A 23,476-nucleotide genomic window follows, 5' to 3' on the forward strand; every position below is an offset into this window, starting at 1 on the left:
TGTAGCGCATGTCGCGTAACGGTCGGCTGCCGAGTAGGTATACCTACTCGGCAGCCGCGATACACGCGACATGCGCTACACAGACCAAAAAGTTTGAGACGATGTAATAAAAGTTTCACTTTAAAACTATTTTAACAAAATTAGAACCTCTTTCATGATTAATTCTTCCACTTATTTGTCTTTATCTTTTACGATCTTTCTGTCTTCATTATTAACTTTTTTCAATCGTATCTAATTATAGAACACCTTTTAATACTTTTTTTTCGATATAAATAATTCGCGAACACTCTGGAAAAGCGCACATTATTGGGGAAAATTCAGTTTGGCAAGTCCTGATCTATGCTACGCTCGAGATTAGAATCTAAGATAATACTATCACATAAACACTAATAATTGGGATTTCTTCAACAAAAACCATTCAAATGGCCTCTGGTGATTCCACACCATAGAGCAATTACTGATTCAATCATCCGAATAAATTCCTTTTATTTCGAGAATTTTCTGTGAAAAAATGTGAAGAAAACTGTACTCAGTGGGGTTCCAGCTTTTTGTAGAGCATTTAATCGTACTGTATTTCTACTGAATAACGAGCGCACTTGTAATTTTTAATCAGTATTGTAAATTGTAATTTAACTAAAAAGGTAAAGGTCCTATTACCTTAATATATTTTAGTGGTCCTGTAAACATAATTTCACATTATGTATTCACATCACTCAATTCACCAGTTAACAATTAACATAATAAAACACAGAACTCATTATAATGTAGGAACACATCGCAAAAAATTACGAATCGGAAATATTGTTTATTTTCAACGACCGGCAAACTCACGCGCATGTGTGATACGAATGGTCTTTGTATACATTTCAATCTAATATCCATCTCTTTCTAACCTATAACATGATGTACCATTGACACTCTTCCATCTCATTCTCGATCGAATGCAATAAACCAGTCTGAAAAGACCTGACCCAGATCTTAAAACTTATGCACTCTGAAAATAGAGCGAGTGTACTGAAGATCATTATATTGTGGTTTATAGTTATTTGAGAGATGCGTAAATCATATAAATCTCTTCAACACAACAAACTTTTTCCTAATAATATATTTGTGAGAGAATTATAACAGAGTAGTTGTTATGTGGCTATACCTTCCTATTACAATGTACTCTATGGTGTACAACATAATGTCGATATTGAATTGATATGGAATGCATGGGGTTACGGGCCATGCTATGGTTTATATTCCTTGAGTCAGTAGCTCGATGATATATATAATATAGTCGTACCGAGACTATATTATATCATCATACCATCGACCGCGCAAGTTGTGCGCACTGAGCCATTATTTAATATTATTATTTCACATATCTACCTAATTATAATTAATTATGGAGAGTTATTTAAATTCTCCCGCATATTATATAAACAAAAAAATATATTAAATTATAGATTAGAATGCCTAATCAAGGTATTAAATTTCCTTTTAAAATTACTCATGCCCAAAAATATTTCATTTTAAAAGTGTACTTTAATCAACGCAAGATTTAATTGCTCTATTGCTCATAAATACATTTGCAATATACCATTTCGTAGGGCACTATGCAAATTAGGTATGCCTAGATGTTAAGTAATTAGTGCTTCCTGGGGCCTGACCTTGGCCTCCTAACCTCTGACTCAGACGTATGTGTGTTTAATGAACCAGTATTGTTCAACCCTTGCTTTATCCATACCTGTACTGTTAAAAATTTAACATCTTTAGAACAAGTACTAAAGAGATTTAGATATTTTTTTAAACAGCTCTATTAGCCAGCGGCATTTAATCTTTACATACAATACATTCGTTTATTTCCGAATATTTATAAAATTAAGAACGCTTGTAAAGATTTTCATCCTAGTAGCCTTTGTACCCACGTCTTTCTCGTAACGGCAAAAAGCTTTATTTTGTAATAGGTACATGCTTTTTCAAACATTAAAGGCAATTTCAACAATGTGTCCTAAAGAAATGACACTTGTAAGAAATTGCTTCCAATCTCTAGAAAGACAAGACGAAACTCAGCATTTTAGCGTTCGCTCCAAATTCTTGAATTCTTTCATTAGTTTGGATTATATGTACAATGTTACACGTATAAAGTTAATTTAAAACCCTATAAAATGTAGCAATTTCACGTATGCTCTAACAAGATTCTAGAATGTAGAATCGCAATTGAGCAAATGGAGGTAATGGCTTGGGGAAGACAAAATGGCGGACCGCACAAATAAGGTCTGACTAATGATGATTTATACGATGCTTTCTCGGTTATGTTTAATTAACTAGAATATTGTATGTACCCTATAACTATGCCTATGTACCTAAAATTAACAATTGCATTGTGTGCAGAACTTATTACTGTTATTTTTCGATTCCCAATTCAGCCCGCGTCTTTGCTCCAATGGTAGGTTTACCTACTCAAATAAAAAATAACATAGGTATTATGTCAAGTTATATTCGAAATATCAATATTTTTTTCATATTTATAAGATCCTTTGTATTTATACATATTACTAGCGACCCGCCCCGGCTTCGCACGGGTGCAATGCTGATACTAAATACACTACAGAAAAATTGTGAACGTTGTCTAAGTATAAAAATATAGCGGCCCGCTCCGGCCTCCGGCATCGCACGCACGGGTATAAAATACATAGCCGGGCGGCCGCAAACGCTACGTCCTGCAATTTTTAAATCTGTAATATCTTCGAAAATATTCACTTAAATCATACGGTGTAAATGGCCATATAGATCTATATTAAATGAACAATGTATCCATGGTATTTAATTGGTTAAGGATTAATGCTGTATTGGTTAAAATCGCTTCGAAAATTAGCCATTATTTGTCGTAAAAAGTAAATGACAAAAAAAAGTTATTGTGGGTTATCCATAAGAGATAGACATATACCATCGCGGACTTTTCTGTAGACCTTTTCAATGTGTATAATACTTAGTACATTATTTTGATAAAACTCGTAGGGTTCAGCCTGCGTTTGCAATGTAAGCGGAATATATGTAATTTTTTACGACATCACATTAGAAACCTCAAAAATAACAGTACTTCTCCACTACTTAATGGATCTTATTATACATATAAACCTTCCTCTTGAATCACTCTATCTATTAAAAAAAACCGCATCAAAATCCGTTGCGTAGTTTCAAAGATTTAAGCGTACAAAGGGACATAGGGACATAGGGACAGGGAAAGCGACTTTGTTTTATACTATGTAGTGATTAGAAGGATATTATTAAGATTCAGTCTATTAATTTTGTCGGAAAAACTCAAGAATAACAAGCCAATTCAATGTTAAGCTACATCAATGTATTACAAAAACAAAATACTATTCTGAACTCTCTAGCCGGGGTATCCAAAAGTCACGATGTGGGCCAATCATGAATAATATATGGTTGGTGGGTATCGGATACAGAGGAATTACGTAAAAATGTAAGAGCCGTTGCTATATTCCTTTTTTAGTATCTCACTTTTGGTAAAAATCAATAAATGTTTTCAAACATGGATGGATTATATAAAAGAAAATTTTACATCCATTGATTTTCTAATAGATACAAGCTTGATTGATATTGTTAGGTAACCTATTAAAAACTCGAATTTCTATAACCCGAATCTTAAAACCCCGAAAACGGTTGTTAGAACTTTTAAAAGACAGATGTAATGAATGACAAATTTTTAAAATTCCTTTTTTAATTTCCCAGATGAATCAATTTCCAGATGCACCAAAACCAGATTTTTAAAAAGTATTTTTTTGTTTCCCGTATTCTCATAATACAGATCTCAATTTACCAGATTCTCAGAATACTTTTTTTTGTTTCCCATCGTACCATTTTCCAAATAAACTATTGCCAAATTTTCATAATCTTTTTATTTGGTTCCCATATAATCGTATAACAGATAAACTATTGCCAGATTTTCATAACCTTTTTATTTGATTTCCATACAATCGTGATTATACCTTTACTATCGACTGAAAATAAACATTGTCAGTAAGTAAATTTATTGTTTTACTTGTCCATTACAGACCGGTTTTAGTGTCAAAGTCGACTCAGTAGGTTATGTTTGAACTACGACCCCCACGCTAGAACTGACTCGCTATTGTTTTACTTGCCCATTGCAGAAAGGTTTAAGTGTCAAATTCGACTCAGTAGGTTAGGTTAGGTTTGAACTGTGACCCCCCATGCACGAGCCGAGCGAGCGAAGCGAGCGTGCCGCGGCAGCGGCCGGCGAGTGCCAGAACCGACTCGCTATTGTTTTACTTGCCCATTACAGAAAGGTTTAAGTGTCAAATTCGACTCAGTAGGTTAGGTTAGGTTTGAACTGTGACCCCCCATGCACGAGCCGAGCGAGCGAAGCGAGCGTGCCGCGGCAGCGGCCGGCGAGTGCCAGAACCGACTCGCTATTGTTTTACTTGCCCATTACAGAAAGGTTTAAGTGTCAAATTCGACTCAGTAGGTTAGGTTAGGTTTGAACTGTGACCCCCCATGCACGAGCCGAGCGAGCGAAGCGAGCGTGCCGCGGCAGCGGCCGGCGAGTGCCAGAACCGACTCGCTATTATTTTACTTGCCCATTACAGAAAGGTTTAAGTGTCAAATTCGACTCAATAGGTTAGGTTAGGTTTGAACTGTGACCCCCCATGCACGAGCCGAGCGAGCGAAGCGAGCGTGCCGCGGCAGCGGCCGGCGAGTGCCAGAACCGACTCGCTATTGTTTTACTTGCCCATTACAGAAAGGTTAAAGTGTTAAAATCTATTCAGTAGGTTAGGTTAGGTTCGTGCTACGACCCCCCTGGAAGGATTTCGTTTCGCTGGATATCGTTTATTTGAATTTCAAAAATCTGGACATTGTTTGTCTGGATATCAATTAACTGTATTTCAAAAAATTGTGTTTTAAAAATCTGGCTTTCGTGCATATGGATTACGGTCATCTGGATTTTGTGCATTTAGATTTCGTATGTCTGGAACTCATTCGTCTGGATTGTAAAACGTCGTACAAATAAAGAAATGGGCAAATGAAATTCGGAGTTGCGATTATATGGCAAACAAAACTTCGAAATTTTAAAATTCGGGGTTATGAAAAAATGTCCAAACGTTTTCTGGATTATGATATTCGGAATATTAAAATTCGAGATTAAGATAGGTAACCATATTGTTATGCGATTATTAAATTTTAATATAGGTATAAATAAGGATATACCTACGTACCTAAAATTACGAAAACATGACACTGTACCAAGAAATATATTTATCAGTAAGTACTGAACCTATTGAATATAATATTTATCAAATTTTAGGTAATGTAAAATAAGAATTAAAATGAGATGCAGAAAGGTATTGGTTATGCATAACTCATCATCGCACAAGTGAATATTTTAAGTGATTACCTTTAAGGACACTGTTCTTTACCACAAAGCTTTCCGAATACTGCCTGAAACGAGCGCAATCCAAAACGTACTAAATCCATAAAAAATATTCATCTAAAAATATTTTCAAAGAAAATTCTCTCTTTGACTACATGTCTGGATGCAAGCCAGTTACGATTGGGTAAATGCAACAAATTGCCTTGGTTGGATACTGTTCTAATTTACTATTATACTCATTTTATATTTCAATCGGAGTACATCATTAATTCAATGATCCTTTGCGGTTTTACTGAAGATGTAACAATGATTCTTCAAACTTGTAATAAGTAAATACGGTTGGATGCATCAGACAACGAACTACTAACATAATAATCTTATATATAAAAATGAATCGCAAAATGTGTTGGTAAGCGCATAACTCGAGAATGGCTGAACCGATTTCGATAATTCTTTTTTTATTATATTCCTTGAAGTACGAGGATGGTTTTTATGTAGAGAAAACGTAAATATGTACCACGGGCGAAGCCGGGGCGAACCGCTAGTTGATAATAATTTTCTTGCTTTCACTTTTAACCTCCTACTTTCTTACTCAATTTTCTTTGTCACATAATTATTATAATATGTAATTCTATTAATGGAATTCCTTTTCATTAGCGTATTGTTCAATTATTATGTAATTATTGTAAGAATAGCTGAAATAAATAAATAAATAAATTCAATATTATGGGATAGTCTTTTGACTGACATTATTTTATCATCTTACTCTTGACTATTGTGTACTTTAGATCCTGAAGTATTTACCCCCTTAATTTTTATGTTTCATTGTACTAATTTGTTGCGCTAATATGTTTTAAATATTTTTCTGAGCATGGAAATGTATGTATATTTTCTATCAACTTAATAATGATATAGAGACACATATAAAAATATATACAATAATTTGAATCAATGTCCTAATTAACTTTACCAAAATATATTAAAATCATAAATGTAGAGCCGCCAGTAGAAGTATATGGAAAAACCATCTTCGCAATGATTACGTATAACATATTTACAAAGAAATGAAAAGATGATAAATATTTAACAAATCATACATCAGACCTCATATAATTTACTTGTAATATATTAGTTTCAGAATCAGTTATATCAGAAACTAGCTGCGCTCCGCGGTTTCACCCGCGTGGCTCTACTCCTGTTGGCCTTAGCGATGAATGGGCTATCTAACACTGAAATAATTTTTCAAATCGGACGCGTAGTTCCTGAGATTAGCGCGTTCAAACAAACGAACTCTTCAGCTTTATAATACTAAGTATAGGTAGATTTAAATTCTCGCTGAAACACCATGTATTATGTATTTAACCTACGTTACAAACATACCATTATAATGTGAATTACACTGATATCTTGTTGAACTATTTTATCATTATATTATCAGTAAATGTGATTGACAGAATCGATATCACGGTATCAGTCATTTCTGTTTACTTTCAATGAGTTTATCCAAAGTTTACTCAAAAAGGAAATGTTCGCTGACTTATTTCATACTTTATGAATCATCATTTAATTATGTTTCAGATGTTAAATTGGTAATAATGTGACTATTAATATTAAAAGCATAGGCTTAATGATGTTCTTCATCTTTCAACGATCAAAAGTGTTTAGTCCATTAAGGTATCTATGTACGTAACACGGTCTTGATTGATATATTACACTATACGCTATTCGCTTGAACTACAATACAAAGCAAGCCACTATTCAACTGGCTTAGCTTGCATGTTAATTGATGTGTGTTCTACTACAATATGACTACAATACATATTAGTTTACTATTGACGAAGCTGCCAAACATTATTATTAATTTAATTCTGTTTTGTACATGAAAATCAAAAACTGGAAAATAAACGTCTTATTTTCATATAATGTAGCTTTAGTACGACCATATAAAACCAAGTTATTGGAATAAAAGATATCCGAGTTACTTCCATAAGATACGAATACGGTCTATCTGACAAAAACAAGAGAAAATACTGTAAGCGCTATTTTTTGTTCTCTTTCTATTGGTATTTTTATAAGTTTAAATTCTAGAAGTTCGTCTCTATTGGTATCGAGAAATGCCATAGACATAGTGTAAAAAAGGAGAGCACACCAAATTAGGATTTGTATTCTTAATAAAATCATTTAATTTGTTTTTAAACGACAACTTTTCTATTGCGTTTAGAAGTTTAGAATGAGTCATTAACTTTAGCAGAGGTTGAGTGATAGTAATAATTCCTGGTAATTTAATAATACATGATTATTTTGATAGGAAATGATAATCTATTTCTAGTACATTATAATTTCTATGAATTGGTGGATTATATATATATATATATATAATATATTATATGTATATTCTGAGAACCTTGATAGCTACAGTGTTGATTGACGGCGGATATTTCATAACCGACTTTAAAATAGGAGGGGGTTTGTTTCAAGTGCGCAGTTAACTGTTTAAGTTAAAATCATGTATTTGTATGTAAAACATTTTTTCTAAAGGAGCTTTACGATACAAGTTCAAGGTAGGTTCAACTAAAAATAAAACAAATCAGCAATTCCTTATTTTATACAATAATCCATTGTAAACTTAATATAAATGAAAAATATTAAATTACTTACTTCCTTCAAAAAATAATATTTCCAATTACCTACAATAGCATTCGAAAAATACAATAACGTTCTCATAACCATACTATAACAAAAGCATAGCTAATCACAAAATAGCTTAGCTAAATAGTATAAAACAAAGTCGCTTTTTCTGTCTCTATGTTCCTATGTATGCTTAAATCTTTAAAAATACGCAACGGGATATGGTTTTTTTGTAGTAAATAGAGTGATTCATGAGGAAGTTTTTGGTATATAATATATTGAGTTTTAGACAAAGCGTGCGAAGCCGCGGGCGGAAAGCTAGTGTCTCTTTAATACCTATATGTGCACTCTATTTAATTTCCAGCCTTAGTACTTCTGCTAGTGAAGGTGTGTCAAACCCATGCCCTCCGTAATTAACCTCTTTTAACCTTTACTTACGCAAAATTGTATGTACGCCGAAGTGAGATAGCCCAACTTTTAAGTGCCCATAATACTTAAAAAATAATCATAAGAACAACTACAAATCTAAATATTTTATTTACAACACTTGTAAAATTGAAACTCTTGAAAAATGTAGAGCTAAGATGACTTATTTGTTCTTCTGATCTCTTCAATCATGAACATCAGAAATATTTTATTTTCTTTCACTGAAGTCCATAAACATTATCATTACTACAGAATATTTCAAAATAAATCCCAGATGTGGACAAAATATATTATCATGTAGTTCAAACATAATCTCAAATCATTTTCATTCATGTGAACTAAACAAATACCTACCTAAAGAAATGTTAAAGAAAATTGAAGAGCTAAAACTAGTTTTCTCGTTACGTAAGGAAAATTGCACATTCGTTTAAACATACTACATATAATATTACAGTCCATACATTGTTTTAATAATATGAATTATAGTTTAGATTGCTTGTTCTTCAAAAATATGTGCACTTGAGTTTTGAATTGTTTCAACTATAGGTACCTACGTAATATATTTATGTATAATAAAAATATTCTTAAATACAGTTTAAAAAACATAAAAACACGCTTTTGTGATGGAATATAAACTACGCACCGCACTTAAAATAACACCCACAAGTCGATTCTTGTGTTCGTTATACGGGGATTCCCCGCTTTCTTTATATAGATCGTGATATCGACTAATGAAGCCGGTTGATATACATTTTGCACCTCTTGACGAAATCCTTTTTCATTATATAATTTCATTCGTGAGTGCTTGTTTGATAAGAAATCTATGAAATTTAATATTATCAAATAAATCTATCGCGTCTGGCTTGCTTGCGGTTTTGCGAGTACCCAGAATGCGTTCCTGTGGCATGCGTTTTAGAAATCTCCCGCACCGGTATTTTTTATGAAGAATGCTATAAAACTTAATATCCAAATTCAAAAAATAACTCAAAATTATTCTCTTTAAATCTGAAACCAACGCTGTTACTACGAATATGCTGATAGAGGAGTCATTAGGTTCATTACTAATTATGATTTACAACGGGTGATTAAGTTTTATAAATCTTAACAATTGCCGTAACTACACGGACGGTTATTACTTATTAGTTATTACCATACCCGTTTATGATGTAATTACTTTATTGCCCTGCTTACTCACGAAATACAATAAAAATTACATTTTTGTCGTCACATCGTTTAATAACTTCTTTTAAGTAGTAAAAAATCGAGGACAGATAGCATCACTTGCAAATCAGTCATATCTATCCACAACCATTTATTATGAAAATAGTGTGAAAATATATTCGTTCCAAAATACCTAGTGTGAATTTAAAATTCATGTTTTCAAATCAAATCAAATCAAATATGTTGCACAAATATGGACAAAAATCCCACGCCTCATATCGACTTCGCATTTACAAGATCCTCAACATGCACCTCGATTCATTTTTGAAGATCTACTTTGACATTTCTTGGTAATCTACAATACAATATGTTGATAAAAAGGGTTCTGCAATCTACACTCTACATTTTTCCTTGCCGTCCTCATTCCGCACCAGAGCGCTGAGGTGCGCGGACGTCAAAAATGTTGATATTCGTGTGTTTGTTCGCGATTGCGTACGCGCAAGATAACCTCTCTGTAAACACGACGCAAGGTGTTGTTATCGGCAGCCGGGCGAGCGATGGAAACTATTATTCGTTTTACGGAATACATTATGCCGGCTCTACGGCTGGGCTGAATCGATTCAAGGTATTTGAACAATTTCTTTGCATTTACTATGCGTGTGAGCGTATCTAGTATAATATGTGTTTATTTCAACGCATTACGTCACACATGCTTGTATGTATTGGCACTACAATTTCGTCGAATTTAGATTGTAGTACTTATTATCTTTATTTATTTTTAATTACAATGCCTAAAGACTATTCAAGCAAAAAAAATTTCAAACAAATGAAAGATAGAAGAAAATATAGTGGGTTACTAGGTATAAGTGATAATATTAATTTTAGATAATGTTGCCGAGGTTGCCGGTAACGCCGACATCTGAAAATAAATATTTAAAGTATTAAATTATTATTTACCTTATAATCAAACATCAATTTTCGCTTGAATGTCCTTACGTTGTTTCGATAAAAGCAATTAGAAACACAGTACGTAAGTATGTACCTACTGTATTCAGTATTAGGTACTAAGTGCGAATATTTTACACACACTTAGGTAACTACGTTTTAACAATAATATGTTGATTTTACATATTATTTTAGTTTTAGACTCGCAATCCTTCCGTATCCAGATGTATTTGTATCTGTAACCAGTATTTTATGCTCCTAAAGTGTGTACTATAACTGTTACATATTATAATGTAGAGATAATTATGTAAGAAGAGCATTAGCGCACGAAATTCCAAAGTATTTTATCCACACATAGGTTAAGTGACAAAATTAGCGATATAACTCAATGAGTCACAACTCTTATTAGATTAGGCGCGGAAAGAAGTTGAGTATATAAATGTACCGGCAACTATGGTCAAATTATTTTACCTGAGGTCCTGAATGAAAGTAAATCACATAATACCGGCAGCTGTGCTGTAACGGTAAATTTCTCTTGTCGATCAAATAGGGACCTAACGTTGTAAAAATATCAAAATACTTTAATAAACTTTATGAAATTAGCAGCTACGTTTCTACGAATACGATAATTAGGTGAATAACGAAACAGGTAATTGCTATTGATGTGAAAGTTAACATATTAATTTCTATTAATTAATAAAGATACGACTAAAAACATTGAAGTATTTGATAACACATGTACGTTACCTCCTAAAACATTTTACATTTGCACCCAAATTTTGAGACATTTAGAGTATTTTATATTAAATACAAATAAATTGAATAAATAAAGATTCGATAAGCTTCAAGATATAGGTTAGGTAGTATCTGATAAGATTACTTCCAAGTAAAAGCAAATAAAATGACAAACGACATTAAATTTATTTTCGTGGCTGGCTATTTTATAACAAAATAAAACTAATTATGTATTTTTATACTTTCAGGCACCTACTCCACCACCTGTATATCCAGGAGAATATCACGCAATAGACACTAAAGTTATTTGCGCCCACCCTACTAGCCGAGGTCTTGTTGGAGTCGAAGATTGCCTGGTACTTAATGTTTTCACACCAAACGCAATTGCCAGTAATAGACCCGTGCTTGTTTGGCTTGAAAGTGAAGAATATACTACCACCAGACAAGAAGTGTACTCCGTAAAGAAACTTGTAGAGGAAGACTTAGTGGTCGTTTCAATAAATTACAGACTATCGATATTTGGATTTCTCTGTTTAGGTGTACCTGAAGCACCAGGTAATGCGGGTCTGAAAGATGTTATCCAAGGATTACAATGGATTAAGAACAATATAGCTGGTTTTGGTGGAGATCCAAACAATGTTGTATTGCTTGGACATAGTTCAGGCGCTGCAATAGCGGAATTGATAACGTTATCGCCTCTAGCGCAAGGTTTAGTTCACAAAGTCATCGCTATAAGTGGATCGGCACTCTCTCCCTGGGCTGTTGCATATGAGCCTCTCAAGTATGCAGAAAGTGTAGGTGAGAAATTAGGATACGGTGGTAAATCACCAGCACAGCTCGCTGCATCGCTGGTCTCAACACATATAAATGTCCTTGCACCAGTACTAAATGACTTCGAGTTCTATAACAACACTCCCCTATTCGCACCGTGTATAGAAGATAAGAATCTCAGATCAAATGAGAGTGTTTTAACTGACGCTCCTATAAATTTACTACGCAATGGCAATTACAGTCAAGTTCCATATATTGCTGCCTTCGTTGATAAGGAAGGCACCATAAGGGCAGAACAAGCAGCTTTCCGTAATTGGTTGAACAAGATGCAAAGCAATTTTACAGATTTTATTCAAGCCGATCTTAAATTTGAATCAGCGCAAAACAAGTCTGCTGTAGCGCAATCAATCAGGGAATATTATTTTGCACAGAAAGCAATCAGTATGGAAACTATTGAAGATTTCTTAGACTATCAAGGAGATACAATGATATTAGTTTCTGTGTTAAGGGGGATAGCCGAAAGAGCAGCAACTTCGAGGTCTTCGGTGAGATTGCTTGAATTTGCCTTCCGAGGGACCCATAACTCAGATTGGGCATATCCCCAAATACCAGTAACAGGAGCTAAGCATGGCGCGATATTAAACTATCTATTTGATTACGATTTACGTGCAGGCGACTATCTTGTACAGACTTCGTTATTGAGACGATTCGCTGCATTTGCTAGAAATGGGTAAGTTTCAAAACAGTAGACACAAATTTATCAATACTTATGACTCCAAGATTAGTCATCCAAACAATTTCGTTATTAGTGTGATAATTCATTTTTTTTAAATAATCGACTAAAAGCTTAATTTCACATTTCAGAGACCCAAACCCAGCCAACACCAATGTTATTTGGAATCCTTATACACCAGGATCTACCGTAGTATTGCGTCTGAGTGGTGAAGATACCACAACATCTAATCATATGTTCCAAGAAGAAGCAAGAGTGAACATCCATCAGCAAAGAATGGGTTTCTGGAATAACCTATTTTCTATTCATTATACCCCACCGCAGGCTTCTTCAGCTACTAGAATTTTAAGCCTAACTATAGTTCTTATTTCGTGTGTGTTAGTGTTGAAATTGCTGTAATTTTTTTGTATGTTAAATGTGTAGAATGCAGTATTAGTGGTATTAGTGAGTATTACATCAGAGCTATTATTATTATTCAGTTTGAGTTAATACTGCACAATTGTAGAGACGATTGATTTGACCCAAAATTAATATTTTTTCTATACGTATTCAATACTTCTGTTTAAGATTAATAGAAATTAAGAAATTTAACATTCTAGCAGAGTGAGCATTTAATTTAGGTAAAATTGTAACAATCTTTGTGTTCGTTAACTTTTAAATCTTTTATCCCTTTCACTCTCAAATATTTAGCGTAAGAAAGAACGAGACCAAAATAATGTTATTGTATTCTTAAAAAAGTTATTGTTAAGTTCCTTTTACTTGTAAACCCAGACATAGAATAATAAAAGATTTTTGTAACGTTCGTTTTTAATTGAACAAAAGCCTTTAATAACAAAGAAAACAATAAATGTAGGTAACAAGTAAATTTTTTTTATTTGATTTGAGATGATTAAATAATGCATTTACATATTATTTTTGTTTGTATATTATGTTAAATGTAATTGTCCAAAAAATAGGAATGTAAATCGATGAATAGCAGAGATCTTTTATGTGTAAAAAAATAAAATATTGAGACAATTTATTGGATTCAAAATTTATGTCTGATCTTATCACAAGATGTATAAGATAATAAAAGCAGACAGCGATGAAAATTAATTATCGCATTAGTCACAATTTATTGTTAAAATGAAATAGATATTAATATTTATTATACATTTTCAAGATAGACAATTCTTCTAACATATTATAAAGTTATGTTATTCATGGAAATTGTGGCAATTGACAATATTTTTTATTTATTTACGAAAACTTCACAGCTTACAAATACGAACGTTTGTATAATATGTATGACTATATATTTTATAATTGTAATTGCGTATACAAAGTGTACAGATAGATGACGTGTATATAACTTCGATGTTATCGAAGTTATACACAGTTTAGGTGTAAACTATATAAACCTTATTTAATTCACTAACTACTGAATTAATTTAACTAACGGTTTATTGACCACCTCGTACAGGGCATAGAAATAGTGGACCTGGGAATACCAGTAATTAACGAAAAGAGAGAATAGACTAAGATAGAGACTACGTTTCAGAGAGCATAGAAAGTGAATCTATTTCTTCTTGATCATAAAGAAATTCTACCACTTAAATATAAAATGCATAATAATAAATATTAAGCACTTTCAACATAAATAAAACCCTCATTAATGTTTATGAAAACACATACTGAAATCCTAGATTCTTATTTATAAAACAGAACAGAGAATTTGCGGGGATTACGTTAAATCTAACTTGAATATTAATCCATCAAGTTGCCTCTATTATGCAATTAAGCTTAAAACAGCTTAGGAATAGCTTATAATTCAATAACTATGAAATCATTCAATTTTTCAAATAGTTTTATTAAAAATATGTATGGAACATTCAAAAGAATATAACTACGATGTAAAAAGTCAGTGAAGGACATCGAGTTATAGAAATAAGTTCGGCTCAACTTTTTGGTGAAAATTGTGAATAACGTGCTAAATAAAAGTGAAATTTCCATAGAAAACACATAGAAAATACTTCTATGTGTTTTCTACATATGTTTATACATAGAATAGGTAATTACTATCCAAATATATTTACTCATTTTATACTTCATACAATAAGTTCATGAAACAAGATACAGAGAAAGGAACAAATACAGGGTGTCCAGCAGCAGATTTCAATGTTTGAACGCTTCTAGTTTTAAAACGCGACGTGCGAGGGGGACGCGGGGGGTGTCATTCAGCGCGTGAGTTCTGCGGATTTTTTAGTCGCCATGGAGCAGTGGAGCGGAGAGCATCGCGCTTATGCTATTGAGGCATACTTTTCGGGTGATTTCGCTGGCAAAAACACGCCGTCGGTTCAATAACCATTGTCAAATTCAACGTTTAAGAGATGGACCTTCGATAAATTTGATACAGTCGTGGCTAGCAAGGTTTAGGGCTACAGGTTCAGTCATTAATAACCCTAGGCCGGGACCAGCACCATCAGTATCCACGATAGAAAACATTAAACTTGTTATGAATTCTGTAATTGAAAATCCTCGTTTATCACTTCGCACACGTTCGTCGATATTGGGAATTCCTAAATCGTTTTTCAGGTCATTATGTGAAAAAAGGTTAAGCTCCATCCATACTAAATTCAGATTATTCAAGATTTGCTACGGCTCATACTGCTAATGTGTCAATGAATTCAGTGCGGCAGTTATTTCCTGAAAAGCACATATCCCGAAACGGCACCATCCCGTGGCCACCCAGGTCACCAGACCTAAGTCCATGTGACTTTTTCTTGTAGGGCTATCTAAAAACTGTGGTTTACCAATCAAATCCAACAACCATAAGACAACTGAAGGAAAATATCCGGGCTGAAATAAACAGAATTCCCAGTTCCCTTTGCAAACAAGTTTTTCTCAACATGCGGAATAGATTGAGGAGTGTGTGAGAGTAGAAGGGCGGCATTTGGAAAATGTAATTTTCAGGAGATAAAATCCGCACTCGTCTTCTTTTGACTTTAATAAAAATATTTTGTTTAGAAATAATACTTCTTTTTTTACAAGCCCTCAAACATTGAAATCTGCCACTGGACACCCTGTACAAAGAAATTCAATAATGATATACCTAGGTACCTACCACAATCTTCACAATCGACCTTATCAATGTACTGTAATCTCTACCAGGAAACCACGAGAAGACAGGTAAAATAGCGAAAAATAATTTGGAAAATCCAAAAGTGCACGCCTCATAATTTTTTTTTAATAATTATTTATTACATAATTATTATTTTTGTTTATTTAATAACAATTAAACCACATCGAATCAGACCCTGAAAAATGAAAGGGTTCTATTCCTGAGCATACTCAAGCGTAAGAGAAAAAAAAAGACTCGATTAGTAAAGAATTTCGGTCGCTATCGTGTTAACAAGAAAATCCTCCGCACATACAGACACACGGACGTCCAAGACAGAACTTTTTTAAACTGTTTTTTGTGGTTTTTTAACTAGTTTAAATAACAAAAATGACATCAAAAATATCATGAATGTTAAAAATAGTGTTTTTCTTAATATGTGTGTGTATGTATTATCTTACAAGTGCAATGTATGATACATAAAGACATTTTAAGTTTGAAAAATCAGATGTTTTGCGCGAAGTGGCAGTAGTACCCACCTCAACGCTTCGCTTATGAGGAGTGCAATTAGGTATGTTGTAAGTTATTTTTACCAAGGTGTCTAATATCTACACTAATATTTTAAAGAGGAAAACTTTGTTTGATTGTAATGAATAGGCTCATAAACTACTGGACCGATTTTGATGAAATTTGGCACAGATAATCTTTAGACCCTCAGAAAGAACATAGGCTACCTTTTATTGCGAAATATGTACCACGGGCGAAGCCGGGGCGGACCGCTAGTTACGTATATAGTCTTGGCCTTAAACAATTAATTTCATTTAGTACACCTAACGCGTAGTTCAATAATAGCCTCCGAAGCAATTTCTATAAAACCGTTGCCATGGTAACCGCAACCACAACACCTGAAATTTCAAATACCCGTGTATAAAATAACTGCTTCATAAATGAGAGCAATAACTTAAATAACCCAGTTTAAAACACAATTTATTTAACAAGAGTTGGAAAATATGACTTAATTATACTTACTAATTAAAATATCCAGTGTAGCTGGTTTGTATGTGTAACCAAAAATGAATTTGGCACACATATACACGAAGAAGAATTTATTTGTTGTATGATTTAATTCATTTGAAAAAGTTCAAACGCAAACCAAATATTCAAATGATTAAAAAAAATCATAATGAAAACCCCGACGTTGATTTTATTTACAACCGAAGCATTGTTGCTCTACAATCTACATTACCTGATAAAGACGTAACTTTTCATACAAATACGAAAAACCGAAGCGATCAACTAGTTCTTACAGAAATAGAAACTTATGTTACGAAAAATTCGATTCACGAAACAAATTATCTGAGATTTGTTCCTTTATTGTTTGTGAGATTTGGCCTTTCTTTGTTCAAGTAATAAAAGTTGAATACACATAAGTCTGATATTAAAGAAAAATCTACTTCGAATAAAGCCTTGGTTGTGAGAAATACCGCTGGCCTAATTCCATCCTCAAGGGGCGACCTGTTGGACGCTTACTGAGAGAATTCGTAGAAAAACGAGGTAATTTGTGTCCAGAGACAAAGAGTAAATTATACTTGTATAGAATATAAATGGAATTGTTATAAACTGTACATAAGAGATCTGTGATTAGGTACTTATATTTACTATCTGTTGTTACTACAACCCGTATAAAAAGTAGATAACATAATAATATTATGTATCTACTTACTAAAGATTAAAATCTGTCATCCGTCAATTCGTTCTCAAAAAGTTTGTCTATTGAATAATGTAATGTTCATAAGGTATAATATGTATATTTTACATTGAATTTTTTTTTCACACAATCAGGTACAAAATGCGTATACGCCTTTACTTAATAAAAGAAGCCTCTATTATTCAAGTTAGCATAGTGATTTCGTATAAACTGTATTAAATCTTATATCCTTATTATCCTGTTAGAAATACCTAATAGGGTTATAAATAATTTTAATTTTTCCTTACGGCTTACTCGTACAATAGATGCAAGCAAAAATGTAATTTAACCAAAGATGCGCTTTTTTTTCAACCTCCAAATCCTGCTTCATTATCATTGATATTTTATCTGTACGTAAACTGAATGCCATAGCACTAAAAAGTTATCCAAGCGTTTTACCTCGTAAATTCATCACAAATACGTACCGAATCCGATTATAATGCATGCATTCAAACGAAAGGTGCTGTGATATTTTGGATCCGAATAAAAATGCACGATGAATCCCTGTTCAAAGATGCGCGCAATACGCGCGAACTTTCCTCAATTAATATTGAAAATGCAAAATGCTGTTAGCATTTTATAGGACTCGGGAGTCGGGAACATTTTTTTTTAATTTGGCATGAACAAGGCAAGGACAAAGTTTAAAATAGAACATGTCAGAGCAATTCTATTTTAGAAATTTTGTCTGTGGAATACATCAACAATAATTCTTAATTATTATTATATATTCCACATTATATGTTTCATAATGAATTATGAGTTTTATTTGATTTCCCGCCAAACTTTTGCAAACTTCCGATAAACGTTTGATATTGAATTAGGGTCATAATTATATTGTTATCAGTTTATTCGCTTGTATATTTATCTATGAATGTGAGGTATGTAAAGATAGATTACACAGATATCTAACACCTTGGCCACGGACACCGGCGGCGCGACCGACGGCGCGACGGGCGGCGCGGCGATTCGCGCGGCGCGGTAAGCACGCCACGGGCAGTTGCGTTCGCCGCCGCGACCAGTGTAGACGAGGAGACGAGATGGCTTTATCAAAGTTAGCTCGACGTTGTTTGGAGAGTAGCAGCTTTTTTGCTCAAGATTTAATGTTTGGAAGATATAGTGGAGTACACGAATTAAATAGAAATCGTGTTACAGACGGAGAATTACACCAAAAATATGAAAAATATAGGCATGATGAAAAATTATGTTGCGGGTGGCTAGACTTCCAAATAGCTGGTCTAGCTAGAATTTCTGCAATAAAAGCTTCCGTCTCCATTTTCGCGAAAAAAAAAACAAACTATTTTAAATTAAGTTCGCTCCGGGAGTAGTCGCCGCGTCTGCCGCTCGACTCCGTGGCCTGCGCCGTAATAACTCATACATTTGTTTCGATCGCTAGTCGTGCCGCGCGATTCGCTCGGGGAAATTCGCCGGTCGTCTCGCTGGTCGCCGCTGCGCGTGGCATGCCCAGTACATTTCCATACATTTGATTCATTCGCAAGACGCGCCGCCAGTCGCGCCGCGCGAATTTTCGCTATAGCGAATTGTCCGTGGCCAGCACGTAACTTATTAAAAAAACTTTCCAAGGAGGATACTGTCGCGAATAAAAGTGTAGATAATACCGTAGCATATTATTATTAGTCTGTGATAATACGATTCAAAACTGGTCACATATTTTAAAGCGTCAATTTATTTAATTAACCAATTTTAACAAACCGAACCAAATATTTTTGATTCGGTATTTATGTACATTCACCGAAGTTATGAAGAATTTTCAAGGGTAAATTCTTTTTAAATACAATCACCAGGGGCCTTAGACAAAGTAACAATTACAAAACGATAACGAAGTTAGAAATCGCAAAAATGTATGGGATTGACATTAGATAGACCACGTGATCTAACGCGGCGTATGTCAATCCCATACATTTTTGCGATTTCTAACTTCGTTATCGTTTTGTAATTGTTACTTTGTCTACTGGGCCAGTTATATTATGTCAATTTTAACATATTATACGATATTTTATATAATTATTGTACTTATGTATATAAATATAATTTATACTTAATTTTAGGACACATCATCTTTGCATTATACTGTACCTAACGAAAGAAAGTTTAGATGATATTTACCACATTGATAATCTTTGTTTTTGTCTCCTATATTATTGGACCAGTTGAGAATCTATAGGTTTATCATTTATCAGATTAAAATATATACGTTTGTATAACTAGTCCAGGAATAAACCGTATGATACCGTATACATAACACAAGATGCAATGTTACCACCATAATTGTCAATTCACTCTATAAAGAGTAGAGTTTCTATAAGAAATATTTTTATTTATACCACAACTGGATTACATTTACAGTAAATGAAGAATAATGTTAGATTTGTGTAATATTTTATAGAGCGTTGTCTCCGTACCGCAGGTGCATTTTCTCGCGACACGTGTTACAAGATTGAACAAAAGAATTTACGTAGAGAGAGTTGTTGTAAATATAAGAATTTCTTATTTTGTTATTATTTACATTTAAGAATTCGATTTTCGTTAATGCTTATAAATAATAATATGCCTTGATAATCTTACCAACTTCATTATCACCAACGTTATTGAATTTTGGTCATTGTATTGATAAAGCCACTGAGAATATTTTTTTTCTGGTGTTGTTATTACCTATTTAATATGGCTGAATAAGAGATTGAAAGATTACACGATAACCTTAATTTGTTAAGTAAGAAATAAACCTAGGTATATGTATATTTTTTTTTACCGAGAGATTAAAAATAAACAAAAACGTATTACGGCTTTCCCAAAAACATCCCTAAGGAATAAGAAGCCGCGGGGTGACTAGTTTTACGAATTCAATTCGTCCAGAATTAATATCAATTCCGTATCCATTTTGTTTTCCCATTTCCCATTTAATAACATTCGCAGTTCAACAAGATGTAAAGATGTCTGCAAGAATATTCAATAAATTCATAAACCACAGTCCCCGGATAGCCGGAAGCGACACAATACGAGCTATTTTATCCGTAAATACCCTCCCAGCGACCCTCATACAATATTTATATTGGACTTTTTGTTTTTACGCTATTCTGCACTCTCATTGTGTTCATTGTGTGGAAAATATGTTAAGCCACGTCTACAATTATGTAATCTTTCGATAATAAAGTATCAAATGTTTACCTAATTAACACTAAACAAAGCAGGGGATTGAAAAGGTAAAAGGTAGATTCTGTCAAAATGTTCATTGTGAATGTGCCTAATAATTAGGATCTGTGTAAATGGCAAATAAATACAATAACCATCTTTATTTTTAATGAGTTCGCATTTAACAATTGTTAAATTTCTAGCAAAGCTTTTGTTAGGATAATAATCTAGTATAGATATAGAACCATAAACAAATCCTTGTTCAGCATTTTTATCATCATAAAACTTTTTTAATTTGAACTTAAAAGCTCAAAGTAATTACGTTAAACTATAAAAATATAATCGATAAATTTTAATACGCCAAGCTGAATAAATTATTATTATATTATACTGTTTAAACAGTGTTTTATTTATTTTATCTTTCAATTTATAATACCTATAATTATTAATCAATGTACTTGATTAACGTAGCCTAGGACGTCCTGATACAAGGTGGAGTGACGACATCCGCAGGGTTGCTGGTCAAAACTGGCGACAACGAGCGAACGACCGGGCTGTGGCGTGCCATGAGTCCATGACTGAGGCCTATGTCCAGCAGTGGACAAATGTAGGCTGATAATGATGATGAGGCTTCGCTTCAAAACATATTTTTTCATAATAATTATGTGCCTACACCCGACTTTAACATTCACTTTGTCATATAAACTATACATTACCTTAATTCCTTAAATTCGTTATAATCTAAAAGCATTTTTTTAATCTACACGAACACGAAGTCCCTTCGCACCACCCTATAAAAAATTCAACCGTAAAATAATTTTTATGTCAATAATTTGTAATACACCTACCTACTTACACAAACAGTTAAACATGTTTTATTTCTATACTTCACTAGGTAATCTTATTCAATAGATTTAAAATGCAGCGCGTTTGTAAAAAGCGTGGAAATGCGGCAAATCGCAGCTTAATTCGCACCATCCTCATAAGTCACGTCTATCGGTAAAACATTTGGATCCCATAATCCCATCCTACGCGAATATGGAACAAATCCCGGGATATGAGATTCGTTGAAATGGCATTTTCGCGCGCTCTTTGATATCGAGACAAATAAGGTGCCTTTTGTGAGATCATTTTTCATATGAGGATTTAGAAAGAGCTTCACGGACAGTTCAACTATTTAATTAACTTGGAGACAAGGAAAATTCCTTTATTCTTATATAATATACTAGCTTACCGCCCGCGGCTTAGCCCGCTTTGTCTAAAACCTAATAAATTATATACCTACTAAAATCTTCCTCTTCAATCACTCTATCTATTAAAAAAACTGCATCAAAATCCGTTGCGTAGTTTTAAAGATTTAAGCATACAAATGACATGGGGAAAGAGAAAGCGACGGTTTATACTATGTAGTGATATTATGACGTCTTCTCTATAAGTTTATGTCTCTGTCTTATTAAACAAGGTCCCTAGCTCAATGTTTACTTCTAGAATTCCGTTTTATAAATGTAATTTGAAAAGTTCTCTCTTACAGAAAGCTTCATTCTCAGAGCAGTTAGTTAATAGGACTGCATTAATGAATCTTTCTGTGAAGCAATTATAGTCACTGCACTAAATTGCAACTCGCTAAGACAGATACTTACCAAGAACTATCCACTAAATAGATGAGACATGTTTGTTACCTCTTCGTTGCCTAATGCCTTATTTTAGTAGTAACTTTCTCTACCACTATAGAAAAGAATACAATTTTTGAGGACGTGCTTTTTTGGCGATTATCAAAACATAAGAATAAAGTTTCATCGCATATTATGTAATAAAGCTTAACGTCTTGAAAATTTTATTCTTTTTTTTTTGCGCAATTAATTTATATTCCATTTATTGATTTCAAATTAAGAATTAATTAATGAAAGAATTACAATATTTCCCCATTTTTTTTAGTTCAGACAATTTGTATTATTTGCTTATTAGATTCTAATTTTGTATTGAGGGCATACGCTCTGCGAATATTATGTACTTTTCGATCCGAATCATCCCACTTAATAAGCTATTGCTACATTACTGAGTCTATTTCGATACGTATTTTCTTTGGCGTTTATTCTATGCTTCCATGTTACAGGAAAATATAAATACACTTCCTAAAGAATTTGTATTTCCAATATATTTGATATACGTTACAAAAATGTGAGGAACGGTTTTCTTATTCGATAAAGTTTTACCATCAATTTTTACGTCATATTATTATCTCTATATCATATTCTTATCGTGGTTCCAGATGAATAATTTTGTTTACAAATGCAATTTGTTTATGGTATTAGTAGTTAGTGTTATGTCAAACTAATCACTAGATAGTACTTCAGCCATTTTAATTTAAAGTCTGTTTTTGCTACAAACTTTTGGAATTATATAGTATAGCATAATATGTTATAGAAATATTATATTTATAAAACAATTAATTCTAGATACAGCCGGGGCTTTAAGGAAAAATGGAAATAATTATTATGGAAAACAATATACGTTGTTATTTCTTAAATTTGTATGAATACTGTGAAAAAGACATAATATTGTAGGTTTTTATTTGTTTATTTGAAAATACTTTTCAGTACGGTCAAAGAAAAACTGAAACCGTTACAAAGACTGTCTCATCTTGCAAAGTAATCTAAGTAGACCCCGGTTGCTTCGAACAGATCTTTT

General features: G+C 33.1%; 2 protein-coding genes across 4 annotated transcripts in view; one reads left to right on the forward strand and one right to left on the reverse strand.

The window, feature by feature from the left end:
• Trpm (transient receptor potential cation channel, subfamily M) overlaps positions 1 to 23,476 on the reverse strand; it is a 191,250-nt gene that overhangs the window by 120,834 nt on the left and 46,940 nt on the right. The gene's annotated exons all lie outside the window — the stretch shown is intronic.
• On the forward strand, positions 10,042 to 13,595 carry LOC149481549 (venom carboxylesterase-6-like). The gene is made up of 3 exons (XM_089704633.1): positions 10,042 to 10,238; positions 11,542 to 12,794; positions 12,929 to 13,595. The coding sequence occupies exons 1-3, from the start codon at positions 10,074 to 10,076 to the stop codon at positions 13,194 to 13,196; spliced, it is 1,686 nt and encodes a 561-aa protein (XP_089560759.1). The 5' UTR covers positions 10,042 to 10,073; the 3' UTR covers positions 13,197 to 13,595.

Source organism: Colias philodice, chromosome 16 (assembly GCF_061535455.1).
Source record: "Colias philodice isolate Cphi_HAF_F1 chromosome 16, ilColPhil1 Martin Lab GWU primary, whole genome shotgun sequence".
NCBI lineage: Eukaryota > Metazoa > Arthropoda > Insecta > Lepidoptera > Pieridae > Colias > Colias philodice.

Bases quoted from the DNA above. Each gene is read 5' to 3' on its own strand.
- LOC149481549 (XM_089704633.1), top strand. From the start codon at position 10,074: ATGTTGATATTCGTGTGTTTGTTCGCGATTGCGTACGCGCAAGATAAC. The intron at 10,239-11,541 runs GTATTTGAACAA...TTATACTTTCAG, and splicing joins CTGGGCTGAATCGATTCAAG to GCACCTACTCCACCACCTGT. The intron at 12,795-12,928 runs GTAAGTTTCAAA...TTCACATTTCAG, and splicing joins GCTGCATTTGCTAGAAATGG to AGACCCAAACCCAGCCAACA.